Genomic DNA, 20,476 nt, shown 5'->3' with positions numbered 1-20,476 from the left:
TCATTAAACTAATTTGTAAATATTGATTTAAAAAACCTGGAGCATACACTGCAAAAAAAAATTAGTAAATTTTTTTTAAAAAAAGGTTCCCCCCCCATTATTTTCTTAATGATCATCACCCACCCAGGAGTTGGTAATAAATACGTGCATAGTTCTTATAGAAAATGTGAAGACAAATACTGGCAAATACCGCATGTCACTTTATATTCTAAGAAATCATACAATCTGTAGTATTTCATAAAGTTGTTTATTCTTGTTATTAAAACTTGGACTCAAGTAATCCTGGTTATTCTGGAAAAAGCACCTTGTTAGCGGGCATCATTTAATCATCCTTTTCCACAATCACCTCTCCGTGAAGCACCTTTCTTCTTTGGCGTAACATATGAAAATAGAGCTGTGGGAACACTAATGGAAAAAAGAAAACAAAGGAGGATGCTGTTGACATTATTTATACTTGAAACCTCTCACATGTAGAAACTCTGAGGGCAAGCACAGCATCCACCACCGCTGCCCACCCCCCCCACCACCCCAACTTCCCCCTCCTCCTCCAACAGAACTCAGGCCGAGGCCCACACACCATAGGCCTCCACAGTTTCCAGGCTTGCCTCCTTTTATGGCAGTTTTCACAAATTGAAGGTTTGTGGTAACTCTGCCTCGAGCAAGTCTCCTGGCACTGTTTTTCCAACAGCAGGTGCTCACTTAGTGTCTCTGTGTCACATTTTGGGAATTCTCACAATATTACAACCTTTTTCATTATTATTATCGTACTTGTCATGGTGATCTGTGATCAGTGGTAATGACTCGCTGAAAACTCTGATGATGGTGAGCATTTATTAGCAATGAAGTATTTTTTAATTAAGGTGTGCACACACTGATGCTATTGCACACTTAACAGACTACAGTATAATGTAAACATAGCTTTTATATACACTGGGAGACCAAAAAAATTTGTTGGACTCACTTTACTGCAATTTTAGCTTTAGTGGTCCGAACTGAACCTGCAATATCTCTGAGGTATGCCTGTAATGTTGGGGATTCTTTAGCAAAGTTAAGTATCTTGATAAATATACCTTCATAATGACCTGGGATGCTCTGCCAGAATGTTCCAGCACAAGGAAGACTGCCCCGCCTGGCCCCCTTTTCTTGGGTCCATCAGCTGTCCTGTACCATGAGGGGTCTCATGAACATATGTGGGTATCTAAGCCCACACAACCCAGCTTCATCCATACCCTTCACAAAGAGCTGCCCCTTGGCTACCCCTTGATCTCAGGGATGTATATACTGGTGACACGGTTTACCCCTCAGGAGAACAGAACGGGGAAGACGTCTATCTGTGCAGTCCCTAGATGCACACTCCCTGCCTTGTGGGCAGCAAATTCCAGGGTTTCAGGTTTCTAGAATGTGGTCTAGAAGGGAGGGGAGGGCCTGTATGGAGAAGTGATCAGGATCAGTGGAGGGCCAGAATAGGGCCCTCTAAAACAGAGCCCAGAGCAGGAGCCCCTCTCAAATTTGCTCAAATTATAGTGCTTTATAGCACCAGTGCTAGAGGATGAACAAATTAACATCAGCTATAAACAACACAAATGTAAAAATATTCCTGAGACTGATGGACAGAACGATTAAAACCAAGTCACCTAATGACAAAAAAAAAAAAAGAACTTAACCCAAATGGAGCAAAAATACACAACAGAGTTTATTTTTTTTTTCAATTTAGGTACTGCCCATCCTGATAAACGTAATTATCATACCATACCCAGGGGTCTAAATATACTCAGGTAAAATACACTTAACGCTAACCAACTGATTATTGAAAAGACGTCTAGAACATTCTGAGTAGTGTAGCAGAAGTATGGGCTTGAGTTCAAATACTAGCCTTATTTACTAGCTGGGTGATTTTCAAGAGATGCCTATAACGTCCTCCTTGAAATGCCCTCCAATCTGTGATGTCATTATTGAAAACTACCAGCACTTCTTTTGAGTGCTAAAGTACTCAGAGTACTGTTAATACCTTTAAGTAACACAAAATTTAATAAACAAAATACAATTAGTTGTCTGACTGCTAATATTAATAATCAAGTGGAAAACATCCCCCTGGTGGACTGCTCCAGCAAGTGGGACCCTGACGAAACAGTCAGCAGGGTGAATTGAGAAGCTGCCGCTGACACAGGCCAGAGTCTGCGTCTCCCAGGACACCTGAAAACACCCAGCCAACAGCTACTGGTTTGATGCTTTCAAGCCATGACATGCTGGGCCCTGGGTTTCCATGGAGATGCCACACTAGTCGTAAGGAAGAGGGGAAGCCGATCCCCAAACCTCTAACCGTGATATGAACAGAAGCGGGCTCTAGCTCTGCTCCAGACATGGCTGGGGAGGTGGACGGGGCTGCAGGTGGCCAACCCCGGGCCCTCCTGACCGTGCCCCCTCCCAGGGACAATCTGATGAGAGTCAGGCTGAAATGGCAGCAGATGAGGGAAAGGGCAACAGGCTGACTCTCAGGTCAGTTTTGATTTTGAAAAAGTTTAAAAGTTGGAGGCCTCAAGGGACTAGGCAGGTTTTATGCTCATCCCCTCTACATAAAATATTTTTTTACGTTTTATTTAAATATTGCGTCAATGTAGATTTTAGATGCTATAAACTTTTCTTATTTCCTTTGTTCCCTCACTGACACCAGAGCCTCTAATTTTATCGAGAAGGGTAAAGAACAGCCTTGCTTTACTTTCACATTCACTGCTAGTGACTATCAAAATTTGACCTAAAAACCTACCACTATTGCTATTTAAGTGAAATGAGTAAAGCTTCACCAATTCACGGCAACTACTGAAAGGTGATGAGAAATTAGTGAAGAAGCTGAGTTTTTGAAAATATTTTAAGAAAAGCAGCCTCATTATTTTCTAGTATAGCGAGCAATACACACAAGACTAAGAAGTACTCCTAAATAACTTTTCCAAGTGTATGCTCAAGGATTAGACAGAACTGACCTGACATTTTCTAGGGACAAAATGTTTATCTTCAGATAAATAACTCTAAATGCTGGCAAACACTTCCCTGATGTGTGTTCTATCTTTTCTTTAAAAAAAAAAAAAAAAGTCAGATTCAGCTTCTCTTTAAATGATTCTGAGAAAGCAATCATTTGTGTATTGATTTACTTACCTTTTTCCTTATAACTAGGAAAGAGTCTTTTTTGACTCACTCAACTCTTCCATTATTTAAAATTATGATACACATGGGGTTGAACAGAGGTTTTGATGTATTTGTAAGCGATCACATCTCATTGCTTATTACACTAGCATATCATGATACTTTACAAAACGTTCGCAGCATATGCTTAATCAAAGTACCAATGACCGTATACTTACATGGTATATATGAGGCCATGGTTATAAGAAGAAAATAGTAGTAGTCAAAAGAGACATTGTATTTATTAGGAAGTCTTATCGAAAACATTCCCGTCTTCTTCACATATGGTAAGGCAGCATGTATTGTAAGAAGTTCACCAACAACTCCGACGGGATATAAGATGATAAAAAAATTATATCTGGAGAAAGAAAGACACCGGAGAATTATTTTTCTAGAATAATGACTGGATTTGACATCATCATTCTTTTGCTACTACTACTACTTTAAACTTAAAAATATACATATTTACAGTGCCCCTCACAGGAGAAGGTTAATTTTTTTCTACTTCAATCATTTGCTTATAAAGTTAATTATCCTCCTTTTTTCTCATAGCAGTTTCCATTTTAGATGGCAAGATCTTAATAAAACAAGAAGTCAACTTACTTTACAGTACTGAAATAGTGTATATGCATTAACAATGCATATGTATGTAGTTTTGTATTGTAAAGGACATAAGTGTTGTAAATAGTATATTGTAAAGTACCTGTAAGTATTATAAGGTATTGTAAAGTACCTGTAAGTATTATAAGGTATTGTAAAGTACCTGTAAGTATTATAAGGTATTGTAAAGGTAACTTCTTTGACACTTGGAATCAAAACTGAGTGGGGTTTTTTTTTTCCCTTCAGCTAGTCATTTATTGATCAAGTGCTGTGCTTTAAAAGACTACCTGTGATCTTAATTTTATATCTATATCTTGAAATTACCAAAGTGGTTCTTGGAGGCATTTGGAAACCCCTTTGTGGCTACTAATTAAAAGAGAATTAATTACTACCTCAGAGAACTGAAATACTACTACTCACCACATATTTATATATTTAGTGTATTTAATATATAAATAATACTAAAGCTTCAGTAACTACTAATGAATATATTGTCTAAAACTAAAGCTCTCATAATGAAACAGGTAAGACAAGTTGTTTCCAAAATTCCCACATTAAAGGAACAGTCAGTGTGCTTACAACAGCTAAGAAAGTTCTGTTCAAAATCCCAAATCACAGTTTGTTCATTTGGGCTGTGGCAAGGTCTTTAATGCCCGGTGGGCCAGCCATTACTCATGCCTATGGTGAGGGGAAGGTTCTACAGGTCTCCACGGGCCTCCAGCAGGAAGAGCTTCAAGGACCCAAGGCAACCACCTTTCTCCATTAAAGAAAATCACTTTTCTCCAACGCAGTTACCACAGAAAATAAAGGTTACAATGTTGGTGGAAAGGGACAGAAATCAAATTAATCTGTATTTTAGTTCGTCATTTAGATGGCATTAAGATATCTGTAAAGAAATGTTAAATTTATCAGTGTGGCAGAAACTTGGAGACAACTTAAAGATCACCTTATTATTGTATGCCAAGGACATATACAGGCAAGAGACGGTGCGGGGACAGAATTATTTGCCAAAATAGATTCAGTGGCAGAAAAAAGACCAATCATCCTTTTACTGTCCCTGTTTATCCCCTCCTTGCCGTGGGTCTATCACCTGCTTTCTTCCTAGTTTGTGCAAGAGGGAGAAGCAGGCTCCCCGCCGAGCAGGGAGCCCGATGTGGGGCTCAATCCCAGGACCCCGGGATCGTGACCTGAGCCGAAGGCAGACGCTCAACGACGGAGCCACCCAGGCGCCCCTTCATATATTATTTAAATTACTCTCTTCCAATCTTAATTTCCTCGCTCAATTTAAAAATCATATAACTGAATATTTTATAATCCCTTCTCAAGTAAAACATTCAAACTTATTTACATAGTTTTTAAACTTTATGTGACTCTCCAATGATTTTTCTGGAAGCACTGTTCTTCAACAGAAAACAGCATTATCATTCTTTGAGTAAACTAGTCTTTAAAGCCTTCAGCCACTGATTATTTTTAATGCAATGAGAACAAATTATATAATTTACTTTCTTTGCACTTGAAAAAGATTGCATGTCACCAACTCTATAAGTTTTGATGGCAGCATGAGAAATTTAACTACCTATTCAGAAAAAGAATTCCTCGTTAAAGATTCCTAATTGTTACCTAAAAATTTTTTGAAGGGAATGCATTTTTGAAATTAAAATGGAAATTAACATGGAACATAATAACATACAAGTGCCTATTCAGTGGACTTTTCTAGGAACATTTCTAACACGTAAGAAGTATATTCAAACCATCACAGTAGGCCAGCTATTTATAAATAAGAAGCCATTCTTACTGTGAAGTTTTATTTGAGAATGACAGCTTCAACATTTGACTATAAATACAAATATTATTTCAGGGTTTTTAATGAGGTTGGCAAATATATATAGATGGTTGGAATCTTTTAAGATTTTTAACATGCAATATAATTACTCACGATTATGATTAACTGACATGTATTATGCTAACATGTACATTTCAAAATTGAAAGATCTTGTAGTACTTGGTTTAACATAAATGCAATTGACAAAGGATTTCTAAACAGCAAATTTAAACATGTTTTGAACTTTTCCAGAAATTCAAGACATGCAAAATGCATTCCAAAAGGCAGACAGACAAAACATTAAAGACCATTATTTTTCACAAATAAATTTTACAAATACAGTAAATGAAGAGACTATATCATGAATTAGTATTTTCAAAGGTGCTGGAGGTCCAGAAGACTGAGGTCATGCAAGACGAAGACTGAGGTCATGCAAGACGCAAGATGCACTGAGATGGATTCTAGGATTAGTCCGGCAACACTCCAAACTGCCAACTGTGTGAAAGGCCCAATCGCTCAAAGTAAAAAAGTGCTCGGTTACAATAAGAATAAAACCAACCTAACATATAGAAATGGGAGTGCAGCCTTCTTATGAGAAACAATAGGTTTCAGCTCAAATTATAATTTTAAAGCATTTGAATAAACAAAGTGGTAAGCCACAAAAAATGTCTACAAAGGAGCGAGAACATATAAAAAAGTCTTAGAGTATAAATATAATTAACAGTGATTATCCTTATGGAGGAGGATTATAAGCAATTCAAAAGATCTTTTTTCCCTTCATTTTCGACTTTTTATATATTACATAGTTCATTATATTTGAACATGTATAATATATGAGTTATGAAAAAGGAGTAATAACTTAAGAAAAAGTGTTAGGCTTTTATTATACAGGGATCAAAAACAAATCTGACACTGGTTGTATGCTACCTTCAAACAAACTGGGAATGTGTTAATATAAATATCAGAGTTTTATTTATTTTTTTAAAGGTTTTACTTATTTATTTTGACAGAGAGAGACACAGCGAGAGAGGGAACACAAGCAGGGGGAGTAGGAGAGGGAGAAGCAGGCTTCCCGCTGAGCAGGGAGCCCGATGCGGGGCTCGATCCCAGTACCCTGGGATCATGACCTGAGCTGAAGGCAGACGCCTAACGACTGAGCCACCCAGGCGCCCTATCAGAGTTTTAAAAAATAGAAATATGGACATAGCATTGTTTATAATATCTCAAAATAGGATTTATAATATTGGCAAACTGGAAATGATCTAAATTCAGGCAACAGAGAACTGGTCAGTCATACTATGGAATTGGGTAGCATTAAGAGTTACAACTAGATCTAAACGTTCCTGTTTTGATTTAAAAAAAAAAAAAGAACTCCAAGATATAAACAAAAAGCAAACATAATGTCATTCTATTTATGTCTTTAGAAACTCATGTCTGTGTGTTCACATTTTCGTTAATATGAAAAAGTGTGGATAGGTAAACTCCAAGCTTTTTCCCTCCAGGGGAAAGTAGTGGTCAGGGAGGAGTATAAATAGGAACTTGCCATGTTGAGTCTATATACTTCTGTGTTTTTTTGAATTTCTTACAATGCAAACGTAATACTTCTGTAGTTGAACAAAAACTTTAAAGAATGAAAATACCGTCGAATGCTTTTACTTTACCTATGTGGAAGAGACATATAGGGGCCAGACATATAGGGGATAGAGCTATCCTTCCCCAGCTGCCTCCTTGCACTTCCCACTACCTGGCATCTCACATATCTGTTAGTTGTTTTATTTTTTTGGTCTCCTATGTCTCGAGAGGACAGAGTTTTTCTTGTTTTCAACCCTACATCTCAGGCATGCATTCAGTATACAACATGTGTTGTATACTGTATACAACCCAGGAAACAAAAGGAACAAATCTACACTGGTTTGTGATCTGTTCTTCAAATTGCAGTCTTGTTTTTATAATAACTTTGTAAAATATTGGTTGCTCAAAGAATTCAAACTTAAAAAAAAAACAGAACATCTTTCACTTTAAAAATATAATTTAGGGGCACCTGGGTGGTCGGTTAAGTGGCTGCCTTTGGCTCAGGTCATGATCCCAGGTCGTGGGATCGAGTCCCACATTGGGCTCCCCGCTCCGCAGGAAGCCTGCTTCTCCCTTTCCCTCTGCCTGCTCCCCCTACTTGTGCTCTCTCTGTCTGTGTTAAATAAATAAAATCATTTTAAAAAAAGGATAGATATATTTAGAAACATTGAAATATAAATTTTGTCCACATTCCAAAATGCAGCTTAAGTGTGACTTTTAAAAATGTCTGTCTCTGCTACTTAAAACACCAAAGAAACTGACATTGTATATGTAAGATACTAAAAATTGTGGATACTAGATTATTAATTTAAATCATTCAGAAAAAAATGTCATATTTTTGGCACAGAATTTAATTAATATAATTCAAAAAAATTATATGTTTTGCTTCCAAAGGAAAATGAATGACCAATTCAGGTTAGGTAAGGATACTGATGTAACTTGTCTGGCATTGATTTTACTCAAAATATATATTAATGTGATTTCTCCCTGGTCATTAAATTAAGCCTTCAGAATTCAAGTTATAGCACTGCTAATAGCCAAAAACACAGCATCCCGGCATCACAGGCTAAGACACAAATTTTCCTTCTCTGGTGTTAGCTCAGCACACACAACACACATGCACTAGTGAGAAACTGAACAGCAAGACATCGCCACCTGGCCCATTTAATGAAGTATGGCAAGTGGTCGAGGAGACTGAACGTGTAGAAGGAATAGCGAGTGATCTCTGTCACAGTCCACGCGACCAGAAAAAGCACCACGCTCTCCTCATTCTGGATCTGCAGAACCACAGAGAAACCCACAGGGTGGTTTAACCTTCAACATTTTTCTCCACGAAGAATCTTAGTTACTTGCTCTGTGTCTCTGACTACATTGGAACGTCAGGGGCAGACAGAGGCAAGACAGAAAACTTAACGCTGCCACTATTACATAATTCATGACAACACACAACTATGTCCTAGACACAGGAATGGTCACATTTCTACTGGTTTCTCCTTCTCAGCCTTTGCTCCGGCCGCTAACTCAACCATCCCGGGACAACATCACCCCCTCAAAACCAGCGTGGGAACAATCTGATGCTCCAACTTTCTGGGGGTCGTCTGAGGGTACCCATCCTACTAGAGCACTAGCTACTGCACATGCATATGTCCACTCGTCTTTTGTCCTGTGACCACCACTGAACTCAGAGCCTCACCGTCTCCATCCACACCACTGTAACAGCCTGCTAAACAGCCCCTCCACTCTTTATTCTCTCCATGAATGGATGTCTTCTCTTAAGCGCAAAACAAACAAAAACACATTTGGAAGCAGTGATTCTGTGACTTAAAAGCTTCTTTGGCTCCCTATTGCTTAACAGGAGAAAAGGGTTGTATTCAAGGTTCTCTGCGATCTGGAGCTCAGGAATCTCCCCGACTTCATCTGCAATCTCTCAACCTCCCACTACCAGCTCTTCTCTCTGGTGACACCACCAACTTAGTATTATTTCCAGAACATGCTCTGAACGTTTGCATCTTAACACATGCTATTCCCTCCAATTAGAATGCTACTTACTCCCTTGTTAGTTCCCACGGGAAACCCTTTCTCACCCTTTATGATCCAGCTAAAGCATCACGCCCTCTGGAAAACTTTTCCCAAACCCCTCCTTTCGCCCTGAGCAGTTATTTGCTCACTTTCCTTGTTCATATCGGTACTGTAACACTTGCCGATTTGTATGAAAGTCTGTCTGCCTGACTCTTGCGTATGCATCAGTGCTCTCCTTATACATTCCTTCCTCGAGTAAGCCTGCCCTCCCTCCCTAAGTCAGGCTAAGTCCCCAGGTACATGGTAATACATACTATCTCTTATTTCAAAGCACTAACACTAACATAATGAAACAATTACAGTTGACCCCTGAACAAAGTGAGGGTTAGGGGCAACACCCCATGCTGCGTAGTCAAAAAACCTGCATGTAAGTTTTGACTCCCCCAAAACCTAACAACTAATAGCCTACTGTTGACCAGAAGCCTTATCGATAACCTGTAAACAGTTGATTAACACGTTTTGTATGTCCTACGTGTTACACATTGTATTCTTACAATAAAGCAAGCTACAGAAAAGAACATGTCATTAACAAAATCATAAAAGAAAATACACATAGTACTGTACTTATCAGAAAAAAATTTATTAAAAGAAAAAATTCTATGTATGAGTGAACATGCGCAGTTCAAATGCGTATTGTTCAAGGTCAGCTGTATTTGTGCACCCACTTGTTTACCGCCTCTCCCAGTTACAGGATCCACGAGGCAGGGACTGTATTTGTATTAACTGCCAGATCCCCAGCAAAGTCTCAGGTGTAGAACAGCTGTGCGATTAGTATTTGTTGAATGATTTGACGTCTGTAAGACCGCCCCCCACTTCCCAACAACCAGTACGCATACAGCTGGAATGGCCCTATCCATTTTTGTAAATCCAGACATGAGCACAACGTCAAAGGTACAGAAATAAATGTTGGCTGAATTAATTAAAGAGGGGTGGAAAGGTACCAGTAGGAGACTCTTGTTGGAGAAAATTAAATAGTAAGACTAAGACAGAGATCCTTTGGAGGATAAAAAAAGAGCGGATGGGTCTTTTTTCTCCTGGGGGCTAGCAACCCGTTAGATTCTCTCTCACTTCTTTTCCACAGCTGATGCTGCCTACCCGGTCTGGTCTCTCTTCTTCCTTAGTCTTCAGACGCTCTGTAGTCCCGGCCCAGCTATTACATTCGCTCACTGTCTGTTCTGCTTATGGTGGACTCCTGCTTTTAAACTACACGGCAATCTGAGTACAAAGTCTGGCTCTCTGCGTGGGCTGCACTCACTGCTAAGTGCACAGCAGTCCCTGGTGAGGGGCCAGGCGGACCGAGGGAGTTGAGTGAAAGACAGTGGTCTGGAGAGGCTAATGTGCAGAGTGGTGAGAGAGCAGAAGGGCAGTGATCTGTCCCTGCGCAGACGGGGGCCAGGGAGTCTCACAGGCAAGGGAAGGGAGTGAAGGTATCATTTCAAGCAGAGGAAGGACAAGAAAGGCATCTCAGGAATGGAAAGAAGGCCAGAGATCTGTCCTCAAGTAGCCAGGAGACGCCGGAGGCTGTCAGAAGGTCAGAAGGGCCCATCTGGGAAATGTTTCTGTCATGGGTTTAAAAGGCCCAGTGCCTTGACATAGTGAGTGTGGTGTGTGTTTGTCTAGAAGGGTTTAAGCCATTAATTAGATTCAGATCTGTCTCCTGTCATGCCTCAATAAATAATATGCTAATTTCCCCTAAGCTCCCCAGCCCTTCCAACTTCTCATTTAGTCTTTCCCATTTGCTCAGATCTACAGAACTATATTTGCTTTTTACGCCTGTTGCTACAACACTCCATGGTGAATGAGGAAAAACACACTGTTTATAGTGGCGACTTCAATACATAATCAAAGAGAATACACATCAATAGAAAATTTTCAGTTAACTATTTGACAGAATATGAATATTAATTTTAAAAACTGGGAAACATCAGAGGAGAATAGATTATGAATATAAATACTTAATTTTGCTTGTGTTTTAAGGTCATTCCACTAATGCACTAAGTCAATGTACAATCACACTTAAATCCAAACCCAGCCCCTTTTTTGTCTAGTGGTTCTGCTTCCTGAAATATAGCAATGCTAGTATTTTAGATTCCTTTTAATAAAAAAGCTTTCCTGCAGGCTCATGAAGAGAACCTGTTAGTGTCACTTACTGGTTTTATACTGTGAGTAATGAGCCACACCATAAAGATTCTTGAACTCACTTGGACCCCAGCCACAATCACAGAAGTAGGTACAATTCCTTAAAGAGAAAAACAAGTCAACCATTGCCCTAAAGGCAATTTATACTGACAATAAAAATTAAATCAGAAACTCACCAATTAAACAGTGGACTATCTGTAAGCAAATAAAAAAAATCACAAGTCAATAGCATGCAACATAATATAAATCCCTGTGAACACTGGTTTTCTACAAATCCATAGGTGGTATGTCATCAGCAAAATGAGGCTGATTTTGCTCAACAAATAATTTTCAAATAAATATTACAACAATAGGAAAACAGCATCATTAAAAACTTACCTCGAGCAAGGCAAATGTCTGGAAAAATTTAAGTGTCTTCTGAATACTTCTATATAAGCCTTTGTGTGTTCCTTTTTCCATATAAAAACGTACCATGGCAATAGCTAAAACCAACCACCTAGAAAAAATACAAGTATTTTATAAAGTTCTATCAAAATGAATACCAAGGATCTTCCTGAAAATAAATGGCATAATTTATATAGTAACATGTTGTTTTATTATGTTCTCAGTTCATTATTCTATTTAACAAAACCCACAGGAAGAAATGGCATTGTTTTTATATTGACTCTTTAAGGGGATGAATAGAACATATTGGAGATCAACTAGATTCAAATGTCAAACAATATCCCTTTCATGTTTGGTTTCAGCAGACAGACTGAAGAAGTGATGTACCCAAAATGAGGTTATTATAAAGCATTTCATAATTATATAAATATTTCTTAAGGAAAAAACCTGTGAGTGTGTATGTACTTATACAAATATATGGTATATATTTATATGTAAGTATAAGTAAAAATCTTTCATATATTTTTTTTTTAGAATTTGCACTAAATAATAACAATTGTTGTGCCACAGAAGGCATACAGAAGGTCAGATATGGGCCTGCTTTCAAAGAGTTTGCTTTACAAAAAGGACAAAATACATATGCCTTGCCTTTTCAAGTTCTACTTCTATGTGACAGGTTGTGTGCTGTGAATGACTGGCACTTCACACGCAAAAGCTGCACCTGCAAAGACCAGCTTTCTCACCATACACTCAGTCTGCTAGAGACACTAATGAAAGTTCATCTTTTTCCAGTTTCCTTCACAATTACAAGAGCACTTTTAAGTTTTAAAAAGTTACACCATCTGTAACTTTTTAAAATCTTTAGTAACCCACCCACAGAAAGGAGTAGCTACTCCAGGCTTTTTTAATTCGATGGTCTCCAGAGTGTCTAGTTACATGGGTTTGTGAACGATAACATTATTATACAGTTTTAACTTTTTAATTAAAGAACACTCATAAAAAGGACAAATGGCTTTAAAGATTCCCCACAAAGGAACTACTGATTGAATACGATGAACATGGTAAACAAGGTCAACAGAGGATGGCGGCTGGTGCTTCTCCTCCGGGCACTTCCACTCCTCCTCAGCACACACTGAGGGGAAAGCAGGGATGTACGTTCCTATGAGGTGTGACAAGAAGTCAGGTAAAATCTGAAATTATCAGCAAGATCTTCCAAAGAGGGAAATGTTAATGATACCAACAACGCTGAAAATAACACATGTACTTTCAGAACGCTTTCAATGTTCTAAATGCACATTCAACATATTAGTATTTCATGCTCACAAATTCCCTGTGAGGTAGGGACTGCTATTATCCTATTTTACTGCTGAGGAAACAGGCAGAAATGGTCACAGAGCCAGGCAGCGGGGGATGTAAACCCACCGCCGAGCTCAGAGTCTATGCTTTTGAACCACGATGCTGTACTGGTCTGGCTCTAGGTATATATTGTGCCTTGGGATGTTAGTTAATCATGGTATTTGGTATATTTGAATTACAAGTAAAATTTAAAAGTTATAGAAAGAATTATGCTCTAATATTTTAACTGATAATAGTGTGCTATCAAAAAGGTTTGAGGGCCACTGTTATAGATGAGACAGTCACCATGCAGAGGTGTCAAGTGACTTACCCTAAGTCTTAAAGTCAATAGTCCAGGTAGAATTAGACCCCTTGAGGTCTCCCAATGCCCCATGCTATTCTCTCTCCATGATACCCTGCCTTTACTGGATTCAACTGATGGTTTCATCCCATATGTGGACCCACTGATGGCTTCATCCCATATGAGGGTCAATGCTGAATTCTGTGCTGGGCTAATCTGGGTGATGTTTTATATGCCTTCTAGATTTAAAATATTATGATTTCACCATCTTCAATTCTAAGTCCCCACACTAACAATAAGAAAACAAAAAGCATATTAAGATGTTTATATTCACATTTTTCATACACTTGTCTCTTTTTAAGGAAAATCCAAATCAGGTTTTTACAAAAGATCATTTTAAGAGGTAATTATTAACCTAACAACGAATTCATCAAAGGATTCATTAGATGGCAACTTTTCTACATTTTTAAATAGCAAAATATAAAAATCCACGTATTATAACATAGTAACAAGTTTTACTGTTGCTCCATAGGTGGCAGTATTGTACCACCTAATACAGTATTAGGATCTTACCAATTACTAACTTGTTCGGAAATAAAAGAAATTAACACCCTGGGTGGGGTTAGAAAGGACCATGGGGCCATCTATCCTAACTTCTCAACTGTTTTTCAGTCACTGTGGCCAGGAACTTATCTGAACTAATGAGTGCTCACTTTCTAAACCCACCATCACAATGGGATGACAAAGTCTCCCATAGGGGCCCTACATTTAACTTTGCACTCCCTACGTTCATGGGTTTAGTAATTGTAATTTAAAAAAAAAATGCAAAAGCAAGTAGAGCTTCTGCAACTGTGAATTATTTATTTATTTTTTTAAGATTTTATTTATTTGACAGAGAGAGAGAGACAGCGAGAGAGGGAACACAAGCAGGGGGAGTGGGAGAGGGAGAAGCAGGCTTTCCCGCCGAGCAGGGAGTCCAATGCGGGGCTCGATCCCAGGACCCTGGGATCATGACCTGAGCTGAAGGCAGACGCTTAACGACTCAGCCACCTAGGCGCCCCTGGAATTATTTTCTAGAAGGTTTTGTTTTTTAAAAAATAGGCCAAAGTGGCTGATTACCTAAATTTGAACCCAGATGGATATGCTCAGTCCTTGAGAAAGTACTCTCTTTGGAAAATATATAAACATGTGCTTCCTATGTAAAAGATTGCTTGCTTTTTAGCTTAATTCATTTCTTTATTCATTCATCTTCACGTTCAACATTTATTGCTAAGCCGCTAAGCCAGGGAGTGTACTACATGTTGGGAAATTAGAAATAAATAAGACCTAGTCCTTGCCTCAAGGAACTATTAAATTAGTTAAGTGGAGAAAACAAAACAGTGCTGTAACAGGAGGTATGAATCATAACTCACTAAACACAGAGCCTTCTTGCCATGTCACTACGCTATGATGACCCTGAAAAATCTTATTGAAGGAGGAGTTCTTTCTTTGGTTGTCTCTGGTGCTTCTTTCTTTTCCTCCTGAGGTTTCTTGGGACAACCTGCTCCATAGGGAACTTAGCTTATCTACACCTGCATCTTCTTTTTTTATTTCAACACTTCTTTTTAGATTTTAATTATGAACAACTTCGCACATACCCAATGATACAGAGAAGGAAGGGTATAAGGAACCCCCATGAGCCCACTGCCCAGCTTCAAGCATTATCATCTTATGGACAATCCTGCATATCACCCAAACCTCTATTCGATTCTCTCCTCACCATCATCTCCCCTCATTACTTTGAAGGAAATCTCATACCTTCTATAGTTTGATTCATAATAAGAGGATTGCTTTTAATAAACATTACCATAATACCACCATCCCATGTAAAAAAAATCTTCAGTCACAAAACATAGAGGCAGGATATAAATTTTCTCAATTGTCTCATAATTTTTAAAATTCATGATTGAAGTAAAGTTCATATGTTGTAATTAGTTGCTATGTCTTTCATGACTCTTAATCTATAGGTTTCCCCTCCCTCCCTCTATCCATCTCTCCTTCCCTCTCTTTCTCGTGAAATTTGTCTGTCGAGAACACTGAGTGGTTTGTCTTGCAAAACTACCCACATGTCATTTATTATGTTCTTCTGTTCCCTGTATTTCCTGTGAAGTTGACAGTTCCATGTGCTTGATCAGACAGATTCACATTTGAGGCTAATTCCTAAGTTATGTTGTGTACTTCCCTACAGAGCACATCATTTCTGGTCGTCCCTTTGGTTTGTGATGTTAGCACTCACTGCTGATCATTGCCCAGAGCCATTATTTCAGCATTACTGAAAAATGGTGATATTTTAATGTTATCATTTCTTCTTGACACCTCCGATAAAGTAACCCTGCGGAGGCTCGTCCCTGAGATGGTCTTTGACATTCATACCATCCATACTTTCATATATTGTTCATTGACACCTCTAAACTTCCTTTCCTAGACTAAATTGAAACTTTTATTTAGCAGCCAATATGTGTTTCAAGCTACTGCACATAGACACTCATGCCAATGGAGTTAAGCTGAAAGGTTCATGAAAGAAAAAACAGATAAACTGGATTTCATTAAGAGTAAGACCTTCTGCTCTTTGAGAGACACTGTGAAGAAAATAAAAAAACCAAGCCACAACTAGGAGAAAATATTTACAAATCACATATCTGATAAAGACCTATATCCATACTATATAAAAAACTCTCAGAACTCAGTAATAGAAAAATCAAACAACCTCATTTAAAAAAAGGGGGGACACAAAATGGGGTGCCTGGGTGGCTCAGTCATTAAGCATCTGCCTTCAGCTCAGGTCATGATCCCAGGGTCCTGGGATTGAGCCCTGCATCGGGCTCCCTGCTCCGCGGGAAGTCTGCTTCTCCCTCTCCCATTCCCCCTGCTTGTGTTCCCTCTCTCGCTGTGTCTCTCTCTGTCAAATAATAAAATCTTTAAAAAAATTATAAAAAATAAAAATTAAAAAATTAAAAAGGGCAAAAGATTTGAACAGACACTATACCAAAAAAGATACACAAATGGTAAGTAAATGCATGGAAAGATGTTCAGTGTCATTAGTCACCAGGGAAATGCAAAATAAAATCACAATGAGATAACACAACACACCTATTAGAATGTCTAAAATTACAATGACTGACCATACAAAGTGTTGGTGAGGATATACAGCAGCTCTCATTCATTGCCCATAGGGATGTAAAACGGTACAATTACTCTGGAAAAGTTTGGGCAGTTTCTTAAGAAATCAAGAATGCGACTACCATATGACCCAGCCATTCCACTCAAAGATATTCATCCAAGAAAAATGAAAGTATATGTCCAAAGACTTGTACCTGAATATTCATAGCTTTGTCATGCCAAAACCTGGGAAGAACCAAAATGTCCATCAACAGATAAATGGATAAAAAAGTTGGATAAACAACATCCATACAATGGATCTACCCTCCTTGGGGATAAAGTATATGTCTGTTACTTAACATTTTGGGAAATGTATATGCCTGAACCTTGGGTTTGGTGCTCTAATAACTCACACTATGTATACTCTGAAAATATCTTGAGTAGTTTCTCTCTCAGTATCATTCACCTTGCTGATCACTTCATATCCATGATCTTTTTATTCTTTGTAATAATCTAGTAAAGGAGCTGTATTGTTTCAATTTACAGGTAAGAAAACTCAGGGTCAGAGAGTTTAAGTAACTTATCTGAGGCTACCCAGCAAAATAGGAGTGAAGCATAGCCTCTAACCGACACCTTATTGTACTATTTACAGATTAAAATCCAAACATGTTAACAAGGCATTTAAGGCCCTGTACAGTGGTCCATGCTCCCCATCGAGCTTCATCTCCCCCCTACACTTCAGGCCCACTTGCTATTGCCTGAACAACATGTTTAGGAATGTCACATCTCTGTACCCTAACTCACGCTGTTTCCTCATCCATGCCTATCAAATCCTACTCATCCTTCAGAGCTCAGTTGAAATGCTATGATCTCTACCACAAAGCTTTCTCTGATTCCCCCTACCTGTCTCACCTGTCACCTCTGTCAAGCACTTAACTCATTCTGTCTTTTATTGCAATATATAAATGCCCCCGGGGTTACACTTCTTCAAGAACAGAGCCTAAAATATTTGTCTTACATCTCTCATTTGACCAAGGACAATGCACTTGACACATATGGGCTCAAAAGTCCTGAAAAGAAAAAGAAAAAAAAAAAAAAACAACAAAGAGAGAGAGGGAGAAATACTCACTTCTCTGGTCAAGCACCCATTATGAACAAGTACCATAAAAATCCTCACATCCTTTAAAGGTGTAATTCTACTCCAGGGAATTCATCCTAAGTAACTAATTCAACAGATACAAATAAAAGCAAAATGTCATTAGAGGAATGAGCGAATCCGTTATTGTACATTAAATCTATACACTCTTATGTAGCCATGAAAGAATATTTTTATGAAAACTATACAGAAATATTTGGTAGGACATTAGGTGAAAATAGAATATATAATAGAGCAGATACCCTAACTGCAATGCTCTGTAAGATGCGTTTACCAGCTTACACTCTAATGGGGGCATGACAGACAATAAGCAACAATACAAAGAAGTAAAATACTCTGTACAGTTATATGGCAATAAGTGCAATGAGAAAAATAAAGCAGGCAAGAGGAATAATAGCATAATGGGGATATATGCTATCTGAATGAAGATATTCACATAAAAGATAAGAAAAAAGGTCATGCTAAGCTTATAAAATTAGGCAAGTTATTTTTTTATATTTATGTAAATACTTATCTTTTATTTTATTGTTTTCAAAACTATTACAAAAATTTAATATACTTCAAAGTTCTGCTAAAAGAAAAACAAAATAAGTGAACAAAAAGAACCTCAGCTAACCCTCTGCTATCTGTACTATTCAATGTATACCTTGGTGTCCCACTTTCCACACTACAACTTTATTTACCTCTGTTCTCCAACACTACCCTCCAATTAGATCAAGAGAATATACCAGGCTTTCTTGCATCTCATGCCTATTTCTAGAATTTATCTCACTCGAAATATCTACTCTCCACATATGCCAATCCTATTCCTTCTTCAAATCTCAGTGCCTCTAAAAGCCTCCCAAGAGTTACATGGATTATTCCATTTTGGTTACCTTTGCTTTTAAACAGAGGTGAAAATGATAAGGGACCTTCCCAATATAGGCAGGGAGACAGATAAGTTTCAGATACTCAGTAATTCGCTGGGCAGGTAGGAGAGATAGGAATGAAGTGTGAGAACACAAAGGAGGGAGCATTTAATTCTGCTCCAGATGGGGTAGAAGACCTGGAAACCTTCAAAGAGGATGGCTTGATTTAGAAATCATATGAGGAACAAGGAGGATATTATACAAAGAGTGAACGGTCTGAGCAAAAATGGAGGGAGCTGTGAAAATAAAAATGCATGGTGCTTTGCCGGTATTATGGGTTACAGTCGATTTCAAATACAATAAAACTGGAAAGGGGAATCAGGGAGCGTATTGCAAAGGCCCTTAAAAGACCAACAGCCTAAATCCCTTAGATTACAGTGGAGGTAATAGGGAGTCACTGAACGCTTTAAACTAGACTTATGCATTGATTTTCACTTTTAAAAGGTTAACCTGGTTCTCAAAACGGAGAGTGGACAGAAAAGGAAAGGGAGAGCATACCAGTTAACAAATGGCAGGTATTCCAAAAATGTTCCAAAAACTGGGTAAGACTATCACAGGGGAGAAAATTCTCTCAGCTCCCACTGTCGCTAATGATAGCAGCCCATGGTAGGTACTCAATTGTTCTCTAGTTGTTCTGAATATATTATTTTTCTTCTACGAGATTATAAAATTTAGTAAAGCAGAAAGGCAAAGAAGTAGCACGTCTCTGGAGTCAGACTGTCTAGGCTGAAATCCGAGTCTTGACACCTGCGGATTGTATAATCTTGAGCAAATTACTTAACCCCTTTGTGCCTCAGTTTCCTAATCTGTCAAATGTATCAATGTATCCCTCACAGGATGGTAGAGAACTCAAAATGAGATTGTACATCTAAAGTATCAACACAGTACCTGCCACATAGTAAATCCTCAATAAATGTATTCTTTGTGAACTGTATTTGGTATTCAGGGTTACACTAAACACATAATAGGTACTCAGTACTGGGTCAAACCATTTATTCTTTTCTATAAGCCCCAGAGAAAGTTTAAGATAGTAAACGTTCCGCCACATTTGTATAGATTAATAATACTTCATGTGATAATGAGAAAATAACTTTTTAAAAAGACAATGCAATTTAGAAACAGAAGAGCATTTTCCCAACAGGTCTTGAAAAGCAGTCGACACACAAGTCACTTGGACAGCTCTTTGAAGAGCGATAGTCATTGTGTAACCTTAACTTATAAGTCACACTCAAAGTCAGAAATAAAAGTACAGGGTATCAGTCACGAAGCATGGGGCCATAAAGATGCTGGACACGAGGGCCAGGCTCCGATACGGCAGGGTTTTTAAAATATCGTCCCAAGTAAGAAGCTCTGGGGCTCAGGGGGAAAAAAAAAATCAAAAATCAAAACTCGTGGTGACATTAACAGTTCCGAAAACTCTGCCCAGAGATCTGCAGCACGAGGAAATGCGCCGTGGGGGCCGCCGGCCGGACAGCTCCGGGGCCGCGGGACCCAGGCTTTTTTTCAGCAGCAGCAACAGGCAGCGGCGCCCGGGGCGGCCGGGCCGAAGCCACCTCCCCCGCGGGTCGGCCCCGCATTCCTGCCCGGGTCTATACTTAACCTCCGGCCCGCGCCCCGGGCCGCCGCGCCACGCCGTGCACCGTATTAGGCAATGCCCGGCGAGCAGGGCCCCGGCCACCCCCCCGCCCCGGCCGGCCTTCTCCGCCCGCCTGCCCCGCTCCACTCTCCGCTCCATTCAACGCCCGCGGCCGCGCCGGCGCCCGCGCCCCTCCCCCACGGCCGCCGCCCGCGCCCCCTCCCCGCGCCGCGCCGCGCCCACTCCGCCGCCCGGCGCTGCCGCCCCCAGCGCGCCCAGCCCGCTCGCC

The 20,476-nt window shown here is 39.2% G+C and overlaps 1 protein-coding gene across 1 annotated transcript in view; it reads right to left on the bottom strand.

Annotated features, from left to right (window-relative positions):
- Positions 1–228: 228 nt before the first annotated feature.
- HACD1 (3-hydroxyacyl-CoA dehydratase 1) overlaps positions 229–20,476 on the bottom strand; it is a 21,119-nt gene continuing 871 nt past the window's right edge. Inside the window, exons 2-7 of the mRNA XM_025892012.2 lie at positions 11,768–11,885; positions 11,566–11,584; positions 11,401–11,489; positions 8,327–8,448; positions 3,357–3,535; positions 229–405 (exon numbers count right to left, since the gene is read on the bottom strand). Of these exons, the coding sequence (XP_025747797.1) occupies positions 323–405; positions 3,357–3,535; positions 8,327–8,448; positions 11,401–11,489; positions 11,566–11,584; positions 11,768–11,885 (610 nt within the window). The 3' untranslated portion in view covers positions 229–322. The remainder of the gene's footprint in view (positions 406–3,356; positions 3,536–8,326; positions 8,449–11,400; positions 11,490–11,565; positions 11,585–11,767; positions 11,886–20,476) is intronic.

The sequence above is a fragment of the Callorhinus ursinus genome, unplaced genomic scaffold, assembly GCF_003265705.2.
Source record: "Callorhinus ursinus isolate GAN/ISIS: 27379988/994484 unplaced genomic scaffold, GSC_fseal_2.0 scaffold63, whole genome shotgun sequence".
NCBI lineage: Eukaryota > Metazoa > Chordata > Mammalia > Carnivora > Otariidae > Callorhinus > Callorhinus ursinus.
The sequence above is the reverse complement of the archived record's forward strand: the minus strand, read 5'-3'. Positions and strand labels throughout refer to the sequence as shown.